At 39.8% G+C, this 25,302-nt stretch overlaps 1 protein-coding gene across 1 annotated transcript; it reads left to right on the top strand.

Moving 5' to 3' along the window:
- The first annotated feature begins 3,148 nt into the window (after positions 1–3,148).
- Positions 3,149–24,390, top strand: ndp (norrin cystine knot growth factor NDP). Its single transcript, XM_057851408.1, has 4 exons — positions 3,149–3,177; positions 15,912–15,998; positions 16,070–16,323; positions 23,235–24,390. Coding segments are annotated over exons 2-4 (480 nt in total). The 5' UTR covers positions 3,149–3,177; positions 15,912–15,997; the 3' UTR covers positions 23,460–24,390.
- Positions 24,391–25,302: the final 912 nt, after the last annotated feature.

Raw genomic sequence — 25,302 nt, 5'->3', positions numbered from 1 at the left:
GACATTAAGGAGTGGTCGAAATTTTTCAAGTATTCACCCTTTTAAAGGTTTTTTTTTCTCAATTTTTCTTTGTTTGGAATGATTATCATCTAAAATATCGGGGAAAATGCATCAGTAAAAAAAATAATAAATAAAATGTTATGAGTAGATATCCGTAACCAATTTACACTGTTTTTTTTTTTCAATGTGACATCATTTAATATGTTAGTGAATAATTTTATAAAGTTGTTTTAAAAAAAAAAAAAACACAAAAAAACAACTAAATATTAGACATCAATTAGTGATTCTAAGCTAAAAATGATGGACATTTTGAATGATACAATTACTTTCCTTCTTTTTTTGGCTGGGTTGAAACAAAAACAGTTGCGCGGTGTCTGTAAACGGGGGTCTCCAGGGTAAAACAGACAAATAGTTTAAAAAAAAAATATATATATATATATATATATATATATGGCGGAAACCACAGACAAGACTTAAAAAGAAGTTTCTGCTCTTGCACTCCCCTTTAAAAGAAACTGCTGTATTTTAAGCCAAAAAAACTTGTGTTTGATAAAATATGTCTATATGCTGCCATAGCAGATTCATGGCGCATTAAGCCCCCAAACTATTTTTAATTTGTCCGTTTTACCCTGGAAAACCCCCGTTTACAGACGTCGCGCAACCGCTTTTGTTTCAACCCAGCCATAGAACAAAGGTCATTAATTATTTTTATTATTCAAAATGTCTGTCGTTTTTAGCTTAGAATCATTAATTGATGTCTCATTTTTATTTAAAAAAAGAAAAAAAATTACTTTAAAAAATTATTCACTCACATATTTTAAAGTTTTAAACAAATTATGTCACGATGAAAAAAATGGCGTCTGTAAAAAAGTCACGGATATTTACTCCATAACTATCGCTTAATTGTATTTTTTTGTTACTGTCGCCTTTTCTCCGATACGTTAGATGATAAATAATCGATCCAAAAAATAAAAATTGGAAAAAAAATGTTTAAAAGGGTAAATTTATGAAAAAGAAAATCTCGACCACTCCTTGATGTCTGCGATTTCTGCATCAAGACCCTTGATATGTCACCATTTTCACCAATAAAATCCCCCCAAAATCCAGCTGTGGCCATTCACAGCTGTGTCCTGACACTCAGTGATACATGCTACATGAAATTTTTGGATCGAAAAGAGGTTTGTACACGATAATATCTCATTAAAATCATGGCGTCTGAAATTCTGCTCTCGCGTGCTCACACCTCCAGATAGTTTTGCTGTTTAAAAAACATGTTTAAAAAAAAAAAAAAAAAAAAAAAGCCCTCCTGTTCAAAATTTTTCTTCCCCCAGAAAATTTAGATTTTAAGCTTTCCAATGATGTATCACACATGCATATCGGACAATTTTGAAAGTTGGCTAAATTAGGGGTCTCAGAGGGAACTTCAAGTCACTTGAGTGTTTTCCGCCATATATACAGTACAGTACATATATACAGTAGCAGAAAACACAGACAAGACTGAAAAAGCAGTTTCTGCTCATGCACTCCTCTTTAAAAGAAACTGCTGTATTTTAAGCCCAAACAACTGTTGTGTTTGATAGAACAATATGTGTATTTGCTGCCATAGCAGATTCAGGGCACATGAAGCCCCCAACTATTTTTAATTTGTCCGTTTTACCCTGAAAACCCCCGTTGACAGACGTCGCGCAACCGCTTTTGTTTCAACCCATCCATAAAACGAAGCTAATTATATTATTTAAAATGTCATTTTTAGCTTAGAATCATTAATTGATGTGTTATATTTCGTTTAAAAAAAAATAGACTTAAAAAAATTATTCACTTGAATATTTTTAACTTGGAAGTCACCGCGTCATGAAAAAATTGGCGTCTGTAAAAAAGTCAGATATCTACCTCATACCTATCCCTTAATTGTATTTTTTTTTTTTTTTTTTTGTTACTGTCGCATTTTCTCCGATATGTTAGATGATAAATAATCGATCCAAACAAATAAAAATTGAAAAAAAAAAACAACAAAACGTTTAAAGGGTAAATATATGAAAAAGAAAATCTCGACCACTCCTTGATGTCTGTGATTTCTGAGACCCTTGTTATATCACCATGTTTCACCCATAAAATCTGTGGCTGTGGCCATTCACATCTGTGTCTTGACACTCGATTATTCATGCTACATGGAGTTTTTGGATCAAAAAGAGGTAAGTACGCGATAATATCTTGTTAAAATCATGGCGTCTTTATTTCTGCTCTCACCTCCAGTTAGGGTTTTGCTGTTAATTTTTTTTTTAAATGCCCTCCTGTTCAAAAATTTTCATCCTCTAGAAAATTGATATTTTAAACTTTCCAGTGATGTATCACACATGCATAATGGACAATTTTGAAAGTTGGCCAAATTGGGGGTCTCAGAAAGAAACTTCAAGTCACCTGAGTGTTTTCCGCCATATACTGTATATATCACACACACACACACACACACACACACACACACACACACACACACACACATACAGAGATCTGAGTCAATATTCAAAGAGAGAACCAGAAAATTTAATGAATGCTCAGTTTTATTCAAAACTGTACAGAATGGAAAAAATAAGAAATAAAATTGACTGCACTGTAAACAGAAGTTTAACAAGCTCCCAAATTTAGCTTAATGGCAGATTGCAAGCAACTACCAGGTGCATACCGCCACCTACTGTACAAAAGCACCTATCTGAAGGTGTGCTCCTCTGACTGTTGGTTTTTATTGGTCAAACTCTTCTTCATCTGCCTAATCTTGGTTGTACTCATGTCGCTGCCTCTAGTGTTCAATTACGGTATAGTTGCACGGGACTTAACGATTGCACCGGAGGCATGAAAACAAAACTATGAATTCAAAATGAGAAAAAAAGAAAACAACAAAAAGTAATAAGTAAGGCGAAAATTTGAAAAGTCATGTTTCTTTTCTATCAAAAATGGGTAGATGTGCCCATGGGCCGGCAGGTAGTGTTGGAGCAGCAGCATCCTTGATTGACGCTGATGCCTTCTTTCGGGAATGATCCGTCCTTAGGGGGCGGAGTCAGAGCGAGGAGGTGAGAAAGTGCCAGAGAGAGAGCAAGAGAGGGAGAGAGCGAGACAAGTAGGGGGAACAAGAGTTCAACAGTTCCAGTCTTGCATGGATGGGATAACCGGACTCCTGGGAAGGTAAGATTGTTCTACATTTCTCGTCACACTGGATTTGTATTTAGTGTCATCCACTAAAAAGCATATGTAGTATTTCCACATCTTTCCTCACAGTGAGGTACAAACATTTTGTTGGCTAAAAATCAGAGTACAATATGTCAAAAAAGTTTGAAGGAGGAGGGAAAAGGGCATCCAAATGTTTTTTACCCCCAATTTTGGAAAAAAAAAAAAAAGCCATCTCAACATATAAACAGGTTTTGAGTACAGCAATGGTTGCAAACAAGCAACAACAAAAGTTGTTTTTTTTATTTTTTAAATAATCGTGTTGCAAAACAATTACACTTAATGTGTTTTACATATATAAACTGAAATGAAAAGTAAAGTTAGCCAGATTTGATCGGTTTTGTTTTATTTGTTATTATGGCTTTTTGCACAATGCAATGTTTTGTTTTCTTAATTTTATTGCATAGACCCTACCCACGTGATGTCACAACTCCTTCCTCCTAACTGGTGCCGCCCAATTGTCCGTCAACACATCATGTTTACCTGTTACGGCTACGTACATTCCTCCTATTTACGACGTGTTTTTCTGCTCGTTAACATTAATAATCAAAATGGTGAAGGCGTGTGTGGCGGTCGGTTGCAATAACAGAGAAGATAGACGGAGAAGACGGAGAGACTTGAAGTTCTACCGGATTCCGAGAGACCCGGAGAGAAGAGAGCGAGATGGGCTGCTGCAATTCGACGAGAAAACTGGGCTCCAAACGATTACCACAGATTATGTAGTAGTCATTTTATATCTGGTAAGATGCATTTAATATATATTTAGAGGGTTTTGGGCTGACAACCACAATTAAGATCATTGCTAGGCTAATCGCCGACAACATACATGTATGTATGTAGTGAGAGTGCTATCGCTAAACCATATAAACATTAAAAGCCCTAACTCCATTGACAAACGACATGAAATACATTAGACTTGACAGTGGATGTTAGCAATAACAAAAGATTTTGAATTGAAAATTTCGTAACTCACCTTTCCCGAGCACAAGATAGATTCCTGCCGAATTTTCTTGGACGAGGACCTGTTTCACCCAACCGGCAACGAAGTATTTATAAGCCTCCAAGCTCTTAAAGTTTTTCAAACTTTCGTGAGAATAGGCTGATTTTGTGTGGACAAGATAGTTGTACAGTTCAGGGTAGCTAGCAGATGTCAGGCAAATACGGCGGAGACAGCGGGTCGAAAAACATCGATTTAGGCATCAAATATGGATAAACTGAAGCTTTTCCACATAACGCCTTTTATGCAACGCATCAAGTGAGTTTACAGCATCCGAAAGCACCGGGTCTTCTATGAAATGCATTCTAAATTGCTCGATCAATTGAGACCATTGATAATACAGACACAAAATGACGGACAAGGGAGCGGAACCATACAGCGAGCACGTGATTTTGTGACGTCGGTGGGTAGGGTCTATAGTACGTTCCTGCCATTTATTTATCATGTACTTTTTTTTTGTCAGACACTCTGAGGACCTCTCAGTTTTAAATAATATAATTCTGTATATAATTCTAATAATTTTCAGACTATAAGCCGCCACCCACCAAATTTGACAGGAAAGCGGCATTTGTTCAGAGATAAGTCGCACCAGACTATGAGCCGCAGCTGTCCTCACTGTATTATGGGATATATACCCGAAAAGGTATTAACTGTTAACACTTTATTTGACAGCAGCATTATAAGACCATCATAATTATGACACAACACTGTCTTGAGCATAAATCAATACTTATGACAAATATTATTTTTAAAATTGTCGTCCAACAAATGATCTCACTTTTGAATAGATGCAAAAGATCCAAGCTGGACATAAATAAAGTTGGTAACAAAATTTGCCGTAAGTGTTCCCTATGAATCCAAATAAATCAACAAATACGCCGCACTAGACTATAAACCGCAGGAATAGAATAGAATAGAATAGAATAGAATAGCCCTTTATTGTCACTATACAGTTGTACAATAAATTTGTGGAGAATTTACCGTTACAGTGCAGGATAAGTTAAAATGTCAAACTGACTTACAAGTATAAAATTTGAATAATTTATAAATATAAATGTGTGTGTGTGTGTATATATATATATATATATATATATATATATTAGGGCTGTCAAACGATTAAAATTTTTAATCGAGTTAATTACAGCTTAAAAATTAATTAATCGTAATTAATCGCAATTAATCGCAATTCAAACCATCTATAAAATATGCCATATTTTTCTGTAAATTATATATATATTCTGTAAAATAAATTGTTGGAATGGAAAGATAAGACACAAGATGGATGTATACATTCAACATACGGTACATAAGGACTGTAGTGGGCATTTCACTCTACTGTCATTTAAATCTGTCTATGCTGTCCTCACTCCGAAGCATCTACTTTTTCCAAAGCTAGACAGCTAGTGAACGACGCCATAATAATCAGACTTCTTCCTTTTTCATCTGATTTATAAATAAAATGGCCTCAAACCATTGTCGTCTTTAGACCGTCGTAAAACTACAACAAAAAAAAGTACACAAGCATTGCATTAGCAACAACGTTAGCTAAGCACGCTATACAGGTTCACTAAACATAAACAAAAAGCGTCTCATACAAAAAATATAACATTTCGCTTACTAACATAATATGTACATTATTTACAACAACCATACTTACGGACAAATCTTGTCCAAGGATCATATAAGCACAACATTACAACCTAGGCGTCAGCCCGAGACGTCATGCAGCCATACTGAACTGGCAAGACAACAATAAACCATGTCGCAAAGCGACCACAAGAGTTTGCTGTTAGACAGCACAAAAAGCCTTGCTGTAAAACTTACCAAAAGGCAGAATACTGTCTGAGCGGGACATGTGCGTTAATTGCGTCAAATATTTTAACGTGATTAATTTAAAAAAATTAATCACCGCGCGTTAACGCAATAATTTTGACAGCCCTAATATATATATATATATATATATATATATATGAAATGTTATGAGTATGAGTCCTAAGTTTAGGCAGTGCACCATTGAAAATGGGGGGAAAAGTAGTGGCTTATAGTCCGAAAATTACAGTAAATATGAATAGACTGTATATTTTTTGCAATATTGCTATATCTCTGGATTATTTTGTTGTTACTTCCAGCTTTTTGCTCATTCACTGCTAGTGACACTTTAGACATCATATCAATTTGAGCAGGGAAGGCAGGCATTGAGTGATCATGTTTCAACGACATCGACGATGATAGACGTCCAATCCAATTTGGCTGGCAGCAATTGAACGGTCTAATTTGGCACTGACAGCAAGACATGCAAATATGAGTGCGGGCCATAGGCAGAGTTTGACTTTTGTGTGTGTGTTGGGGGGGGTTGTAAGTCCGGTCTTGTTAATTTAACTTACAAGATATATGCTCGGTTAGTAGCTTAGCCCATACTCGTAAATGCAGGCATCGCAGCTGTGTGCGTTTAGGTGTGAGCGCGTGCGATTTTAGTGGAGAAGTAGACGCCGATTTTTGCCTTCCGCGTAGATATCCCAATTAACTGTCAAGTTCTTTCCAGTCACTTACACCCTTGCGAAATGAATGGTCAGTTTGGAAATGGCGGCAAGCAAAACAGGAGACGGCATCCTCTTTGACTGATTATTCCAGGCAGGAATTTTTAAAATAATACATTGAAAATGAACGTTTTATGTTTCCCATCATAATTTAGGGGAATTCCTAATCAGGCTGCTTAGGACGGCTATGCTTCTGCCCAAGATTGGTGTCCATTGAATATGGTAAACCCAGTCGTGGTTCTGTTGTACATTTAGCGTCTTTAGTGGGGGAAACTGAAACTCCGCCCACTATTTTGGTGTTGCTCGCTGGCGTTTCATGGTCCACATCTTCAATCCTTGGTTCTCATTCAGTAGTTGTTATATGAAAGCTTGGGTTTGGAAAAAAAAAAATGACATCATTATCCATCTTGCCTGTTTTGTCCTCACGTAGTTTTGGCTAAGTAAAGCAAATGACGGTTCGAAAAATTATTTGGACCATTTAAAAAAATATTATTTTTGTTCATTTCATTCATTTTTGTTGTTTGATTTTTTTTTTGCTTTACAACTTTTTGAGACAACCTTTTACTGGCAAACTCTTAATTTTAAATTCATATACAGGAGAGTGTATAGGAAAGTCAATTAGTCATGACATTTTTCGGCCACCAGAGGGGGGGGGGCTATGCTCCCCTGCCTCCTCCTTAATCTATATCAATAAGCCAACAGTATTGATTGCATCGATCATGCACGCATACTGTATATTTTTTAGTGGTATGCTAAGCAGGCACTATTGATTCATGCTACCTTAGCCACTCCAGAGCCCTGAAACACTTTGACAGCGGCGTCATAAAAACTCTCATAATTATGACATGATACTATCAAAGTCATTACTGAATGTTTATGTCATTAAGCACTCAAATTATGTCACCAACTCCATTTATGTCCAGCTTTTTCAAAAGTGAGATAATTTGCCAGATAACACTAAATAACATCTGTTTTAAGCATTCATTAATGCTCATGACAATGTCATGTCATAATTATGATTGTCTAATGGCAGTCTTATGACCCTACTGTCAAAAAAAAAAAGCGTTACCAGATACCACAACTAGCAATTAATGAAACAACTGGAACAGCAACTGAAGAAATATTTAGCACAGAACATGAATTTTGATTGTTATTTAAATCTGTAGCACCGCAATGCATGCGAGGAGGCATGTTGGACGACAACAGTGTTGACAGCAGGTGGAAGCAGAGGTTGACTGTCTCCCCCAAGGGAGCAGTGATGGACAAATGAAGCTTCTTGAAGCAATAAAGCTTTGCAACCAATTGATTCAAAGCTTCATAGTGTTTCATTTGGTCTTATGGCAGTCGTATGATGCCGCTGTCAAATAAAGTGTTACCGGTTAATATCTTTTGGTGTAAATATCCCATAATACAGTGAGGACAGCTGCGGCTTATATTCCAATGTGGCTTATCTATGAACAAAAGCCATTTTCGTACCAAATTTGGCAGGTGTGCCTTATAGTGCGAAAATTACGGTACGCCACCCCTGAATCTCCGCCTATGATCCGGGCTACATAGAATGTGAAGTTAATAGCGGTGTAATTGCACGTTTTGCTCCAGCACACCTGCGATCCTAGTGAGGATCATTGGCACAGAGAACGAAAGGACAAACAAGTCTGGAAAGTCACGCCCTAATTCGTCCATGTAGACCAACCGATTCTCTTTCCTGTCACTAACTTGAAAAGAACATTCAGTTGCTGCCACCTTTCCACTCCAAATGGATTGGACTTCTAGAAGTGATATCCTCATAAGGTGCAGCTTGGACAGAGAAAGAACCAATTAATTTTTTTATACCTCATTGGCTGACCATTGACAGTTCTAGCAGATGTTGTAACGATATCACTTTTTTGAATACTAAACTCCTGCATACTCACTTGACTGTAACGGCATTGCTATCGTGGCATGTCAGACACTACTTAACTGCCATCGATGGCCAGTGGCGGACTTGGCAATTTTGGGGCCTAAGGCAAACATATCCATGGGCCCTCTTTATGGGTCAGGGGTTAAAAAGGTGAGAAGGGTGTGGAGGAAATATGTTCCGGTACACTAGGGCTGTCCTAAACGACAAATTTTCTCCTGATTAGTCAGCCGACTAGTTTTACGATTAGGCGACTAATAATTTTTTGTTTTTTTTGTTTGACTAATTTAGCAATGACATTTTTATTGACGCTTATTAATTCACAAAACCATTTTGGAACACTTAAATTCTTTATTAAAGTACAAATAATCATGTAATTAATCACAAATAAACAATGAGGTTAAATGCTGATAGCATTTACTAGTGCAAAAGAATGGAAAGTAAACAGATTCAGAACACTGACTTTGCCTTTCCAACATTATTCAAAACAATTCTTTAAAAAAAATTCTATTATAGTATACTACTATATATAATAGTAGTATAATAATTCTTCATTGCCAATCATATTTGTCATGAAGAGTGTCATTTGAAAGCTATTCTTAGTGTAGAATATGTATTATGTTGTATTTATTCCACATATTATAATATTAATTCTGAAGTATATGGGATTAACTCCAGAAATCATTATTTATATGACGAACATGACATGCTTTTGCTGTTAACCAGTTGTTGCCTGTTATTGTATGACTCATTGGAACTGTACTACATTGTTTCGCCACAGGGTGTGCTGTCGTGTATTTTATGTTAGGTGTGAAGAAGAAGAAGAAAGTTAAAAGAGGCATTAGCGGCCTGTCCTCAACTTCTCCCTCACTGCACTTTGGCTCTCATGGAGAGCACGTTCGCTCATGTGTTTGAAATAAACGATAGCCGACGTGCAAAGTAGTAAGTGAGCTGTAAAAATAGCAAGCTTAGTGGTGTGAAAAACGCGGGAGAGCTAAGTGAAGCTAACGAACAGCTAAGCGGAGCTAAGCGATGGTAAACGGGGCTAAGCAAAGCTAAACTGCGCTAAATGAAGCTAAGCGACTGATACTCAGTCCGTCGTCGTGGAACAGTCCATTGTAGTGCGTGTCTGTGGGGGAGAGATAATATAAATGCAGCATTTAAATGGCTTTCTTTTTTGTTTTGTTATTTGTTTGTTTGGTATGCTTACATCATTTTACATGATAAATAGTTGGGGGTGCTGCTGGCTTCGGTGGCCCAAGCTCTTGTCGTTGGGGCAATGGCAGCTGGTTGGGGGCCTAAGGCGATCGCCTACTTCGCCTGAATAGTAGAGCCACCTATGTTGATGGCGCTAGACGTCCGATCCATTTGAAGTGGGAGGAATGGCAGCGAATGAACGAATGGCACAAACCGTACCAATCAGAACTTCTTAAATTTCAGGATGTCCCGCCCATTCCGGGACTGTTAGCAACCCTATACTGTATTGGCGCAAATGAAACAAAACCAATTCATGAAATGATGAAGTCAAATACAACCACTGTTTGCAGTGATTGTTTCAAAAAAGTACCAAGCTAACAGAAGCTTAGCACGCCTGTTGTTTGTCTGTTCTGGACTTGGGGGACGGAGGGGGTTTTATATTTAGTGAGGAGCTTAGTTTTTGGGAGGTGAGCGTGTGTGGGGAGAGAAAGACGACATTTGTGTGTGTGCCTGAAGCTGGCGTCAGTGGACAGTTAAAGAGCTTGGCACTCCGCATGCCAAACCCAGTGTGCGATTGTGTGCGTAGGACAGGTCTATGGGTGGGCGCAATCCCCTGCCTCATTCCAGTCAGGAATCTGCCCTTTAGTTTATTAAAAGCTGCTGAAACAATGGAGGGAGGTCGATAGAACACCGTGACGTAAATGGAGGCAATATGCCACACTGGGTGTCGATGGTGTCCTTAGAAAAGACATGAGTTTATCATTAGATGTCCAGTCCATCGGAATTGGGAGGGTGGCAGCGAACAAACATTTGGGTTTTTTTTGTTGTTGTTTTTTTTTTTCAAAAATATGCGATGCATTGAGGGTCCGAAAGTTGAGCTGTGAAGTAGCGATCTTGTTATTGATATTGTAGTTTTGCACTGTAAGTCGCACCAGCCAAAAAACGCACAAATGAAGAGGCAAAAAAAAAATACTGCATACACTGCTGGCCTAAACTATTGGCACCACTGCAATTCTGTCAGATAATGCTCAATTTCTCCTAGAAAATGATTGCAACTACAAATGCTTTGGTAGTAATATGTTCGCTTATTTTGCTGGCAATGGAAAACACAAAAGAGAATGGATTTTTTTTTTTCTTTAATAATTGTCATTTGTTCACAAAACTCCAAAAATGAGCCAGCAAAAAGCGTTTGCACCCTTTGAAAAATCATGTGATGCTTCTCTAATTTGTGAAATTAACAGCACCTGTTACTTACCAGTGGCACATTACAGGTGTTGGAAATCAGTAAAACACACTTGCAGCCAGTTAAAATGGATTAAAGTTGACTCAACCTCTGTCCTGTGTCTTTGCGTGTACCACATTGAGCATGGAGAAAAAAAAGAAGACCAAAGAAGTGTCTGAGGACTTGAGAAGCATAATTGTGAGGAAGCATGGGCAATCTCCAGGCTACAAGTCCATCTCCAAAGACCTGAATGTTCCTGTGTCTACCGCGCGCAGTGTCATCAATAAGTGTAAAGCCCATGGCACTGTGGCTAACCTTCCTCGATGGAGACAGAGAAAAAAATTGATGAGAGATTTCAACGAAAGATTGTGCGGACGGTGGATAAAGAACCTCGACTAACATCCAAACAAGTTCAAGCTGTCCCGCAGTCCAATGGAACAACAGTTTCAACACGTACTATCCGTCAGCGTCTGAATGAAAAGGGACTCTATGGTAGGATACCTAGGACGACCTCACTTCTGACCCAGAGATATACAAAAGCCAGACTGGATTTTGCAAAACTTACCTGAGAAAGCCAAAAACGTTTTGGAAGAATGTTCTCTCTGGTCAGATGAGACATAAGTAGAGCTTTTTAGGTAAAGGCATCCACATAGGGTTAACAGGGGGGAAAAAACGAGGCCTTCAAAGAAAAGAACACAGTCCCCACAGTCAAAGATGGCGGAAGTACCCTGATGTTTTGGGGTCACTTTACTGCCTCTGGCACTGGACTGCTTGACCGCATGCATGGCATTATGAATTCTGAAGACAACCAACAAATTTTGCAGCATAATGTAGGGCCCAGTGTGAGAAAGCTGGGTCTCCCTCAGAGGTCTTCCAGCAGGACAATGACCCAAAATACACTTCAAAAAGCACTAGAAAATGGTTTGAGGGAAAGCCCTGGAGACTGGTCAGCAATGAGTTCAGACCTGAATCCCATAGAACACCTGTGGAGAGATCTGAAAATGGCACCCTTCAAATCTCAGAGACCTGGAGCAGTTGGCCAAAGAACAATGGTCTAAAATTCCAGCAGAGCATTGTAAGAAAGTCATTGATGGATACCGGAAGCGATTATTTGCAGTTATTTCGTCTAAAGGTTGTGCTACCAAGTATTAGGCTAAGGGTGCCAATACTTTTGTCCGGCCCATTTTTGGAGTTTTGCGTAAAATGATCATGATTTCATTTTTTTCCCGCCTTCTCTTTTGTGGTTTGTTTTTTTTTTTTCATTTCAAGCAAAATAAATGAAGATATTATACTACCTAAGCATTTGCAATTGCAATCATTTTCCAAGAGAAATTGAGAAGAATTGCAGGGGTGCCAATACTTTTGGCCAGCAGTGTAGGGGGGCGGGGGAAAGTGCCACTTATAGTCCGGAAAATACGGTGCTGTTCGTGGTCTGTGCGATATTGCGTCAGACACAACTATTTAAAGAGCACATGACTGATAGAACGCTCGAAGATGAATGAGCCACCTCAGCTTAAAAAAGGGAACAAAAAAGGTCTTGAGTGAAACACTGACATTATGTGTCTAAATACGATACCATGACGTCCCTGCAAACACACACACACGCAGACCGTCGCCGCCATGTGTTGTGTACGAGAGAAGTTCGCAGTGAGCGCACGGATCGGTTCCGCACAGCGGGGCGCGCGTAAAAATATCCGCGGCCCACTTAACTTATGGCTTTTGTGTTGTCACATTTGCAAAGCCGCACATGTCAAGAAGTAAGTTGTGTTTGCTCCGGGGGGCCCCTCCGCATTGCTGGGATGCTGACGGGATAGCACGTCGGAGCTTCGCTAGGCTCCGCGGCTTTATCGCCTGGCTTGACCGGCTGGCAGCTGAGTACACCGAGTGCCCGACCCTGGGTGCTCTTGGTCTGTCGGGCTGGCTTTTTAGGACCCCGATATTAGGCGGTCATGTTTATTTGGGGGCATTTCGGAGGCACTTCCTGTTAATATCGGGGCACTTGGAACAAATGTGTGTATCGCTGTCCTAGCAGTCCTTATTCATATGATGCGATAATCATATGCTTCGCTCCGTTGCAATAATTTCCATTTCAGAGTCATGTGGTTCTCCTCCGCCTTACCTACTGTGTTTGTTGCTCTTAAGGGACCTTTAAGAAACTATTGTGGTACATCATGGAGTTTATGTGTACTTTTCTCGCCTGTGCAAATGTACTTATCGTATCATGTTGAACCGAGTAGGCGAATTTGAGCGTTTGGCACCTGAATGGCAAAGCATATCGTTCCTCTTTTTTATGAAGCCTCCCTGCTGTGATTTCATTGTTTTTCCCCCTTCTTGGGAGTTCACATGAAACCTCGTTGTTAAAATCTTCCAATTCAAACTCAAGCCATCCGCTTGAGGGGTAACAGAATAGTGGTGCGGTTTATTCAATGGATGTTATGACGTGATTCTAGCCAACGCTATTCAGCGCCTTCAGCTCTGACACCTCGACGCGAAACACTAAACGAAAAATCTGCTCTCGCCGTTAACGTCGCGTGTTTTTCGGCGCAGAAGTCGAGAGTCGTTCAGGGAGTCCGTCATCATTATTATGTAGAGATGACCCTGATCAGGAATCGCGTCAGTTTTAAAATATTGGGTTTTTCCAATGTATTTTCTGTATAAGGGTTAACTGGCTGCCACAATTGTAGAGAGACAGAGAGAACGAAAAGTGGTATTTCACATATGGCAAAATGGCTTTTTTAAAAATTGTTCCTGGCGTATGGCAAAATGGCTTTTGGCATATGGCTTTTTGCTTGTTTTTTGCACAGGGAAAAATGGCTTTTGGCATATGGCTTTGTTTTTTGTTTTTTCCATATGGTATTTTTTGGTTTATGGCAAAATTGCTTTTGGCAAATGGCTTTGAATATTTTTTTAACATATGGCATTTTTTTGGTTTATGGTAATGGTCTATGGTTAGTTTGGCATAAGGCATTTTTTTGCACATGTCAAAATGGCTTTTGGCATATGGCATATTTTTGGTTTACGGCAAAATGGCTTTTTGCATATGACTTTGTTTTGTTTTTTTTACATATGGCATTTGTTTTGGTATATGGAAAAATGGCTTTTTTACATATGGCATTTTTTTGGTACACAGTAAAATGACCTTATGCATATGGCTTTGTTGTTTTTTCTTAGATATGGCATTTGTTTACATGGAGTAAATGGCTTTTAGCATGTGGCTTTGTTTTATTTTTTTTACCTATGGCATTTTTTTTTGTTTATGGCAAAAAGGCTTTTAGCATAAGGCATTTTTTGGTATATGGCGAAATGGCTTTTGGCATAAGGCATTTTTTTTTGTATATGGCAAAAATGGCATTTTGCATATTGCTTTGTTTTTTTCTTTTTACATGTGGCATTTGTTTTGTTATTGTTATATTGAAAAAAAAAAAGGCTTTTTTACATATGGCATTTTTATGGTTTATGGCAAAATGGCTTTTGGCATAAGGCATTTTTGATATATGGCTTTTGGCATATGGCATTTTTTGGTATATGGCAAAATGGCTTTTTGCTTATGGCTTTGTTTTTTTTTTTTTTACATATGACCTTTGTTTTGGTATATGGAAAACTGCTTTTGGCATATTGCTTTTTTTAATGGCAAAATGGCTTTTGGCATAAGACATTTTTTGGTATATGGCAAAATGGGTTTCTGCATATAGCTTGTTTTTTTTTTTTTACATATAGCATTTGTTTTGGTATATGGAAAAAATGGCTTTTGGCATATGGCTTTTTTTTTTTTTTACATATGGCATTTTTTATGTTTATGGCTTTTTTTGGTATATGGCGAAATGGCTTTTGGCATAAGGCATTTTTTGTATTTGGCAAAAATGGCTTTTTGCATATTGCTTTGTGTTTTCTTTTTACATATGGCATTTGTTTTGTTATATTGAAAAAAAAATGGCTTTTTTACATATGGCATTTTTTTTGGTATATGGCAAAATGGCTTTTTCCATATGGCATTGTTTTTTTCTTGACATATTAGTTTTTTATGGCAAAATGGCTTTTTGCATATGGCTTTGTTTTTTTGGGGGTGGGGTTTACATACGGAATTTGTTTTGGTATATGGGAAAAATGGCTTTTGGAATATGGCGTTTTTATGGTAAATGGCTTTTTTGGATTATGGAAAAAATGGCTTTTTTCCATATGGCATTTTTTTTTGCTATAAAAAATAACAACCACACGTTTTTCTGCCATTAACAATGAATGGGAAATTTGGACGTGCATAGCCTGCCAAAAATGCCATATGCCAAAAAAACTGCCATATGCCAAATCAGTTTTGCCATATACCCAAAAAAATGCCATATGCCAAATCAATTTTGCTCTTACCAAAAAGAACTGCCATATGCCACCACCCCCCACATTTTTTATTTTGCATACCCGAACGAGAATGGATACTTGTGCCCCTGCATGAGACTGTCATAAATATGACATGACACTGTCATGAAAATTTATGAATGCTAATGACAGATGTTATGAAGTGTCATCCGGCAAAGGATGTCACTTTTGAATGGATGTAAAAGATACAGACTGGTCATAAATGAAGTTAGTGGCCTCATTTGCCGGATGACACTTCATGACGTTTGTCATCAGCATTCATTAATATTTATGACAGTGTCATGTCATTATTATGACAGTCTGATGAACCCACTGTCAAATAAAGTGTTACCTTTTCATGTTTTTAGTTCCTGTTTTATTAATGTGTAAATTATACGAACAGGGTAAAAAAAAAATCATCCACGTTGGTGCTGTTTTCATAGAATACTGATCCCCCCCCAAAAAAGATACTCATTCACAGAATTTCCAAAACAGGCTGTGGTGGATCTACGCAATGGAGAGGCTCGACCAAGCAAGTTTGGCTCGACAGCGCACTGGATTTGAAGCTCCACCGTACAAGAAGTAAGCAGCGAGTGACATCGAGACGCCATCGTCGATGACGTCCTGAGGGCTAATTTTCTCTCGGATAAAAGTGGGAAGTCCTTCTAAGGACCCGGAGCCCGAGGGCAGTCGGACCATGAAAGCTTCAGTCACTGCAGTCCCACCCTCTGGCCTACTTCTTGTCCTGTTGTGCTGCCCTCTGCTGGGCTCGGTGCAATCCGCCGCTAACAACAAGGCGGGCGACCATGGACGCTTCACATACGTGAGCAATTCGGACCTGCAGCGCTGCATGAGGCATCACTTTGTGGAGACAATCAGCCACCCCGTTTATAAGTGCAACTCCAAGGTAGGGCAAAGAATGACGTAAGTTGAACCGCGTCCTTTTGCTAATATTGTCAACACTGTTGATTCTAGCAGCCCTTTTCATTTCTCAAATCTTCTGGATGAAAATACATATGTCATATTTTAGTCATTTGAAAATGTGTTCGTCTTTGTTTAGTTTTCGTCGACAAAAAAATCAGGAAATTTTGTTGTTTTCGTCTGTAAAATTCAAATGTTTTAGTTCAAAAATAAATGTTTCCAACAATTTGGGATAAACACTGACAGACGTGCACATTTTGTAGAGTCTACAATGACAAAGACAACTTAGAATAGAAAACTTTAATTGTCATTAAATAGAGTACAACGACATTTAAAGTGTGATAATATGTAACCGTCCCACTAGTCCAGATTGGGACTCGAACCTGCCCTGCACGGCATGACCAGTGTGACAGGAGAGCGCGATAACCGCTAGGCTAAAAGTCCAGGCTGCTAGCAGCCAGCGCACTCTCTTGAAGCAATCGGGAGGGAGGCTTCCAAAGCATTGTAACCAGTGTTGTTTTCGTCAACGATGAAGATAATGAAAAAAATTGCGTCAAGACCGCTTCTTTTATGATGATGACGAGACGATAACGAGCTAAAAACGTGTTTTGGGAAACTTAAACATAACGAGACTAATGCCAGTTTTTCGTCAGACGAGACAAGAACGACACGAAAATGAGCAATAGTTTCTGTCACATCTTCAAAATGTGTTACATTATAAGTGTAGTTAGCTTGCATCGTACCAGTGTCTGGTTGTGTCACTCGTGATGTGCTGCGCCCCTGCTCCCCGACTCACCAGTGTCGTCTCCAGTCACTCCAGCTTGCACACACGAGTGAAAATGCAATGTTGCCTTAGCCTTTTAAGAAAGTCCTTGTAGACGCTACAATATGTGCTCATCTGTCAATGTTCATTAAAAAAAACTAAACTAAGCCTGAACGATATATCGTTTAAACATCGCCATCACGATGTGCGCATGCGCGATAGTCCCATCGCAAGAACGTACGAGTTTTTTTTTTTTTTTTTTCCAATCCACAAACCTTTGTTCTGCTTCATTCGCTCGCACAGCCTCTATCACCCCCTTTCCCAGCTCTCAGTCACTGCGGCACTTGCTTATTAAAGTTGACGATGGCTTTGATCTGGCCAAAGAGCCGACTTCACACGGGCAGCAATCTGTCAATCATCGTTTAACTAGTTAAACAGTTTCTGTGTCTGTGGCGGGGGGTGACGTTCGAGACATATAAAATAAACGCCAGAAGTGATTATGAGGAGTTTGTAATTTCTACATGTCACTCCAAGAGTCAAGGCCATGTTAGGTAAACAGAAGCATTTAATAAAGCCAAACATTTTTCTACTACAGTACTTTATTCTTGTTTAAAAATGATTCAAATGATTCAGTGGGACAGCTATGTTTAAAACTGATCATAATTACTACATTTGAAGTGCTTAAAAAGCATTTATTTAAAAAAAAAAAATTCTTAAAATATATATATATATATATATATATATATATATGTATAGATATGTATAGATATATACATTTTTAAAAATCATACTTTGGGGGAAAAAAGTGAGAAAAAAACATGTCTTATATGTATCTCTTTCCAGTGCTAGGTCTGAATAAATACATTGAGCACACACACACACACACACAAAAAATGTGGGCGTATGCTAGTGTTGTATCGGTCGCGAACGATTCGTTCTTTTTGAACGAATTGTTTGGGTGAACGAGACCGAACTAATCACCATCTGCACTGATTCGTTCTATGAAGTTGGTGGCGCTTGTTCGCTGCGTGGGAGGGCGTTGAGCAAGCAGCAGCGTCTTCTGACATCGCACACGACCAATCAGACGCCAGCCTCATCGCGGGCAGGGGAGGGAGCGGAAACAGAATCATGGCGTATGTCACTCATTTCCACGTGTGGCCAATAAGCAGCCAGCGTGCAGGCAGGGGGGAAAGACTGAGTTTTGTCACTTCCCGTTCAGTGATTCGGTCCTCCGGTTCCTGACCTAGCTTGCTGCTAACTTGACTTTCCAGTAATGACTATGCGGTGAACGAGTCATAAAATGAAAGGAAACGACTTTGTCACATATTTGTTAACGTGGAGCCTATCAAATGCTGCTCAAAAAGACAAAAACACCACACAAATCTAGCGAGCATGGTTTAGTGTTCTACTTTTCTCAACAGACTCGGGACTGTGCCTATGACGATATACTATCAAATTTACAGTAATTTAAAACACACGTAGCTACGAGGCAAGCAAAACCTGAGCTGCGGTCGCGTGACGGCAGTGAAGCGGGCAGAGAACTGTCACTATATGGAGGCTTCATGGCAGCGATATGTACCTCATATGTGCACAGAAAAAAAATAATATTTAGTATGATCACCATAATACTGATTTGCAATGAAACTGTATATACATGTCAATTTTTTCCGAGTGTTTTTTTTTTTTTTTCGTGTCAGAGGGTGTCGGTTGGTTTGACAAATTATGTCAATCCGTCCATCATGTGCTACTCAAGCGCCCCAAAAACAAAGCGCGCGGACACGGGAGATGTCGCAATATGTCTACATTTTTCTTAACAGACTAATAAGAGTAGAAAGGCGAAATCATAAAGCAAACAATTATTTCTCGTCAGCATTTGACGATCTGAGATGCGGGGACGACAGGGGAGCTGACCGGATTATTTTATTTATTAATACCAGTGCAAAAATTCAAAACGATCATCTTAATAATAAAAAACAAAAATACAACAGAGCGAGAGGTTAATATGATGTGTTGGCCGTTCCATAATTAGAAATTAAACTTTCGATTTATTTTTATTTTCGTGACAGCAAGCATGCCGCGTTGGCTGTTAGCAGCAGCATTGTATATGTGAGCAAGATCATGCTAAAGAAAGTCCGTGCGCCCCCGACCCTAAACCCCGACTTCCCCCTCAAAAGGAAAATGTTTAACCGTGTCCTAATTCGAAATGCAAGCACGAGCCATGACTTTGAGCCCATAGAACTAGGACAGACGACGCGGAAGTCCTCCCTCGCTTTTGCAGCAGCGGGAGGGAGACGAGGCTGTCTCTGAGAGCAGAATGATATCGCCTGTCACTCATTTCTGAAACTACGACGAGTGGTCAATGTGCAAGAGAGGGAGGGACCAAGCAATGTCACTTCCCGTTCAGTTATACTGCGAAGCGGTCTTTGGTGATTCGTTCGGCAACGTCACTTCCCGTTCACTAACCGAACGATTCATTTGGGTGGGGAGGGAGATGAGGGGGGCGAACGATTCGTTGAACGATTCGTTTGAACGAATCGTTTTACTGAACGAACCGGAATGGATTCGTTTACTCAAGTGAACGACAGATCCCGTCACTAGCGTATGCGCTACTTCGCGGTTTTTCACTTATCGCGGCGGTTTCTGGTCCCGATTAACCGCGAAAAAAGATGGAATACTGTACACTGTGGTCATGATGAGTCATCCATAGTCTTTCCAAACAGCTATTCAAGTCCTCTAGTAAAAATTTCTTTTAAAAAAAAAAAACTTTTTTTTTTTTTTAATATCGCAATATAATATCGCAAAATATCGCAACCCCCCCAAAAATGGCAGCAGTAGTTTTTTCCAATATCATTCAGGCCTAAACTAAACCCTAAACCCAAAAGACTAAGACGAAAATTAAAAGGGCTGCCAAAAACAACACTAAATGCAACACACACTCTAGCACCCATTACACTCACCCAAGGCACCGGGATGGAGGGCAGTTTCTACAGCATGAAACGCACACTCTTGCACCCGTTACAAATACACCCTAAGCAGGAAAAAAGTACATTATTGGTGCTGCAACGAATAATCGATTAACTCGAGTATTCGATAAGATAAAAATATTCTAGTTAAATTTTGTTGCTTCGAGTATTTGTTTAGTTAAAGTGGCATTGTAATGGTTTATTTTGAAAGTGTTTACATTGTTTTATAGATTAGGGTGGAAACACTGCCCTCTGGTCTGCCTCATTATACATGGCTGAATCCAACTGCTCCTTGTTAAGACCAACGTAAGCTAAGTTTTTGTTTGGCTAATGTTTTTTAATGCATTCGTAATTTAGTTAAAAGGTATATTTAGTCATTTTTGTGGGAACATGAGTCTAACCATATCGGGTCATACCTAAACATATGTTAGGAGCATTGCTAAAAAAAAAAAAAACGTTAGTATTTTATAGCATTTAAGCTAGCGGACTTTTGCTATGTAAATTAGCCAATTGTTCTTTTGTTGTACATAGATCCTCATTTATTTATTTTTCTATACCGTTTGATGCTCATCCCAGGTATTTTCATTTTTCATGTTCCTTATTCGATTACTTGATTATTCGAACTAACTAGTTCATCGATTAATCGACTACTAAAATAATCGATAGCTGCAGCCCTATACATTATTTTCAGTGTATTATACCCACCCGGACATCACGAACTGTATGTAAAAAAAGTTGTCTGCTCGCCACACTAAATCCGAAAGCTAACATAATGCTATGCTGACGCTACGTGTTAAATTTAGTATGTGATGATCACTCAGCACAGACGTTTTTTAAAGGCTTAAGAAAAATTGTGTATTCTGTCTTGCCAAGATTAGAAAACAAATTTTACCATGTGTTTCAAAACGAGCGCAGCCTAGCTTGAAGCACATCCTAACACAGGTGTCACATGAGTGAGACGACCCAAACACTGCTACGATGCAGGCTGACGTGCTTCACGTACAATAAGAAAATGGCACGCATTGTCAGCATTTTCTTCTTGTTGTCGTCTCGCCAGATGAAAACTGGCATTCGTCTTGTCAAGTTTTAGTCTCGCAAGACCCGCTTTTAGCTCGTCATCATCGCAAAAAAAAATGTTTCTTTGACAAAAAAAAACACATATTTGCATCGCATTTGAATCCAGTCGTATTTGTCGTGTCACGTGACGTAGGGCACGCGTCTGATTTCCATCATGTCTATCAGAGCGACATTTCACTTTGTGTTTGACTGCATTCCAGTCGCCTCCCTAAACAGACTCCTGTGTCATGTTTGTCTGTCAGCTGCTATGTGTCGCCACCCATGTACCCGCTTTGACACGTGCCTGTCTGGGAGACACACATACACACATTCACAAACAGGCCAGGCGTGTTGTCGCCACATTAAGACCGTGTGTCTTTGCTTGGCCTGAGGCGCAGCCGGTTAAAGAGCAGCAATTCTTTTCTTGTGTACACCTAACCATTTTTTGGCTCCCGATACCAATTCCGACACTGGCTTTGCGCTATCGGATGATGCCGATCATGTACTGGTACTATGTTTTTTTCATACTATAACGTCATTGCTCTCAGACACTACATGATGGCACTAGACGTCCAATCCGTTAGAAGTGGGGAGGTCATCTTCCCACCTCAAATGGATTGGACATCTACTAGTGATCAACACATTGGTGGGAAGGTGCATCTTGGCCAGAGAAAGAACACATTTAATTTTTTACTTCATTGGCTGCCATTGACGGCGCTAGACGTCCGATCCATTTATAATGGATTGGAAGCAAATGATTCGCTGCCATTTCTCCCGCTTTAAATGGATTGGACTTCTACTCATGATAAAACCTGTGGTGAAACCGATATTCTATCTATAAACCGATATGTCTATGGCAGGGGTGGGCAAACTATTCCACAAAGGGCCAAAGTTTCCGTTCCATCCCATCAAGAGGAAACCTTTTCACCAATCTGGTGTCTTGCAAGTGCAATTAGGCTAGGTTCATGCCGCAGGTCTTCGAATCAGATTTTTTCGTGTTTTTCCGACTCGAGTGAGGCATTAACCTGACGATCTAAACAGGAAAAGGCACATAAAAGTGGACCATTTCAAATCCAATTTTCCATCCGAGGGCATCTTCCATGGCCGCAGCGTTACATAACTGAAGTGTCTGGGTCATTTTGACTGTTTACATGATTGTTTACATGAGCCCTTGCCTACACACGTGTACTAACTTAGTTCCACCTACACGCACACACATATCCAATAAAAATCACATGGGTGTCTCCAGCTTGCTTTGCCCCCTCCCTCAGGGCGGCACCCATTTTGTATTAGGACAAACCCCTAAAGGAGGATTTTTTTCTTTAGATCAATGTTGGTGACTGTCACTAGTCACTCTTTTGCTCTCCTTGGACAAGAAAAATGAGTGTCTTCTCTCCTTACTTCTTGGTTATTTTACAAATGTCTACCTAAGGATCTATTTTTGGTATTTTTGAACTTGACAGCCACATTTTTTTCCAGAATGTGGCTGCGGTCTGAACTGTCAAGTCCCCCAAATTGTAATTCATGCAGCAAAGAGTAAGAGAGACAGGGCGCTATGGTAGCGATGCAGCTGTGCATTAGCACTAGCGCCTAGCTTGAACTCAGCTTTTAGGGAAGAGGCGAAGTCATAAAAAAAAATAAAATGGTGGAGGATAAGCCTGAGAATGCTCGGTTTGCTGTCTGTGCTCCAAATGAGCAATATTTCAAGATTGCATACACGGCCGAGAGTCAGGGACAATCTGTCCGTACGTGTGTGCATCATGCACGCTCAGTGCGTGCATGCTATCAATCCATATAAACTCTGACTATAAGACCAATTGGTGTTTATTTATGTGTGTTATTTGTGTCCTCTTTTTGGAAATCAAAATATGATCACCCTAGAATGACCCTGCGCTAGTCATTTGTTTTGATGCTCCTGCGCATGCGGGTCAGTTTGCTCAGCGCATCTAGGACTGCGAATTAGTGCGCATACCTGATGCTTGCTTGAACGGGCTAAATCGACAAAGGCAGTCTGAACACAAACAGATATGACCAAAAAAATCAGAAATCTGCATTAAGACCTGTGGTATAAACCTAGCCTTAAAGGCTTATTGGTGTTCCCTGTTCTGCTTCCAGATGGTGTTGCTGGCACGTTGCGAAGGCCACTGCGGCCAGACCACGCGCTCCGACCCGTTGATCTCCTTCAGCTCGGTGCTTAAGCAACCCTTCAAGAGTACGTGCTCCTGCTGCCGCCCGCACACTTCCAAACTCAAGGCTGTGCGCCTGCGCTGCGCTGGCGGCACACGGATCACGGCCACCTACCGGTACATCCTGGCCTGCAACTGCGTGGAGTGCAGCTAAAAAGATCGGGTGGTTGGTTTTCACTCTGACTCCAGGACCCTGGAAAGACTCTCAAGAGAAAACTGGCTCTGAAATACTATAGCACCTGACTTTAAAACAAGAGCAGACCATATTTTTGACACAATTCTGTGAAAGTAAATCCCGATTATGCTGCCTTCACATGCACTGGGACTCTGATAGCGATGAGCCTTACCACTTGCTAATTCATCATTACTGGTACATCCTGTTCATGTGCTTTTGTTATCTAGCAAAAAAAAAAGCTTGGCGGACACGGACTTCATTTTGGTTTGTTGCATGGGCAAAACTTTGATACATCTACTAAAACCAAGGCCGGCCCAGCCTATACGCAGACTATGCAGCTGCCTAGGGCCCCTGACCACTAGGGGGCCCCCAATCTGGCAACCTCATTTTATACGCTGTTAATAGAGCTTCGTGAATAATGTGGCGCGCATTGCCGTTTATCTATGCCAACATCCATTTTCTTGTCATTACAATCTAGCAACCTGGGGAGTGACGTTGAACCTGCTTTGCGATGATTGGTGCTCAAACTTGCTTGGAAAATAGATGCACGAATATGTCAAAGAGAATTTATCATTGAATTTGTGAGTTTTGATACTTGACTACAAGCTTAAAAAATAAAAAAAATCTTCCATAACTTCTTTCTTTTCCTCTTTTAGAAAAAGGTTTGGCGCCATCTACTGTAAGTACTGACAATCATTCGGGGTGATAAGTTTGCAGTATGCAGTGCAACAAGATCTGGTTAATATACAAAATATGGACGTACGGGTTGGATTGCATGTATGGGTTTCACAGTACACTGTGACGAAATCGTGGGCCAAAAATATGGGCCCCTTAGCATTATTTTGCTTAGGGCCCCCAAATGGCCTGGGCCGGCCCTAACTACAACAACAAGAGAATACATTGAAATGCAAATGGTAATTTTTTGTTTGTAACTGAACATTTTAGCAAACACTTGTTAAAAAAAATAAAGTTTTGTAAATGTGTACACAAAGTTATTGTGCAGGCGTCCCAAAAAAGTGCAAATTGACGATAAAGCTTCTTAAAAAACGTCTTACCAATCACAACTTCTTGTTCGCGCTCCGCCATTATGAAAAGTAAAAGCTCCACCCATCTCTGAAACTCAGGTATAATATTAAAACCCCAGTTATCCAGTAGACAAAAACTACCTGAGGGGGCGTTCACATGTAATTTTGCGCTCGACAAGTGTTATTTACCGTAATGACGACCCCACATTAGTCTTCTTTTCTTGGCCCTGCCCACTAAAAAATCTCCAAACACAAGTTGATGTCCCAACCAGACTGGTTGGACTGCAAATTTTTGCAGTCTGCTAGCATGCTATCTATAAGCTAAGGGGTTGATCATGCTCATAATGAACACACACATTCGATGCACACACACATCTAACACGAATCACACACACATTCATCAAATGTGAGTGTAAATTGTCTTACGCGCATTTGTAACGTGCTTTTAATTTGAACTTCCCACTCACGAGTGTGTTGATCTTTTTGAGACCCATTAAGCGCAGCCGAGAAACAAATTTGCAACTTTTCTAAACAGAGCCCAACTACAGCCAATCAGATGTCTCCCTCTTAATCAGCCAATCACACAGGCTGGGCTTTATTGTAACATCACTGCTGTGCGCCTTCAATGGGCAGACCGCAAGCAACACGTCACTTTTGCTCATTATTATTCATGACGTTAGCAACTGTTGCTAGGGGGGTCAAACTCGCGTTTGTCCCCAATAGTAAATGCATGGAAATAGTGTACGAACGAGATGTTTACTGAGCTAAACCTACCAATTCTGTCCGAAAATTATGTC

The sequence above is a fragment of the Corythoichthys intestinalis genome, chromosome 12 (assembly GCF_030265065.1).
Source record: "Corythoichthys intestinalis isolate RoL2023-P3 chromosome 12, ASM3026506v1, whole genome shotgun sequence".
NCBI lineage: Eukaryota > Metazoa > Chordata > Actinopteri > Syngnathiformes > Syngnathidae > Corythoichthys > Corythoichthys intestinalis.
This window is presented reverse-complemented; position numbering and strand designations above follow the sequence as displayed.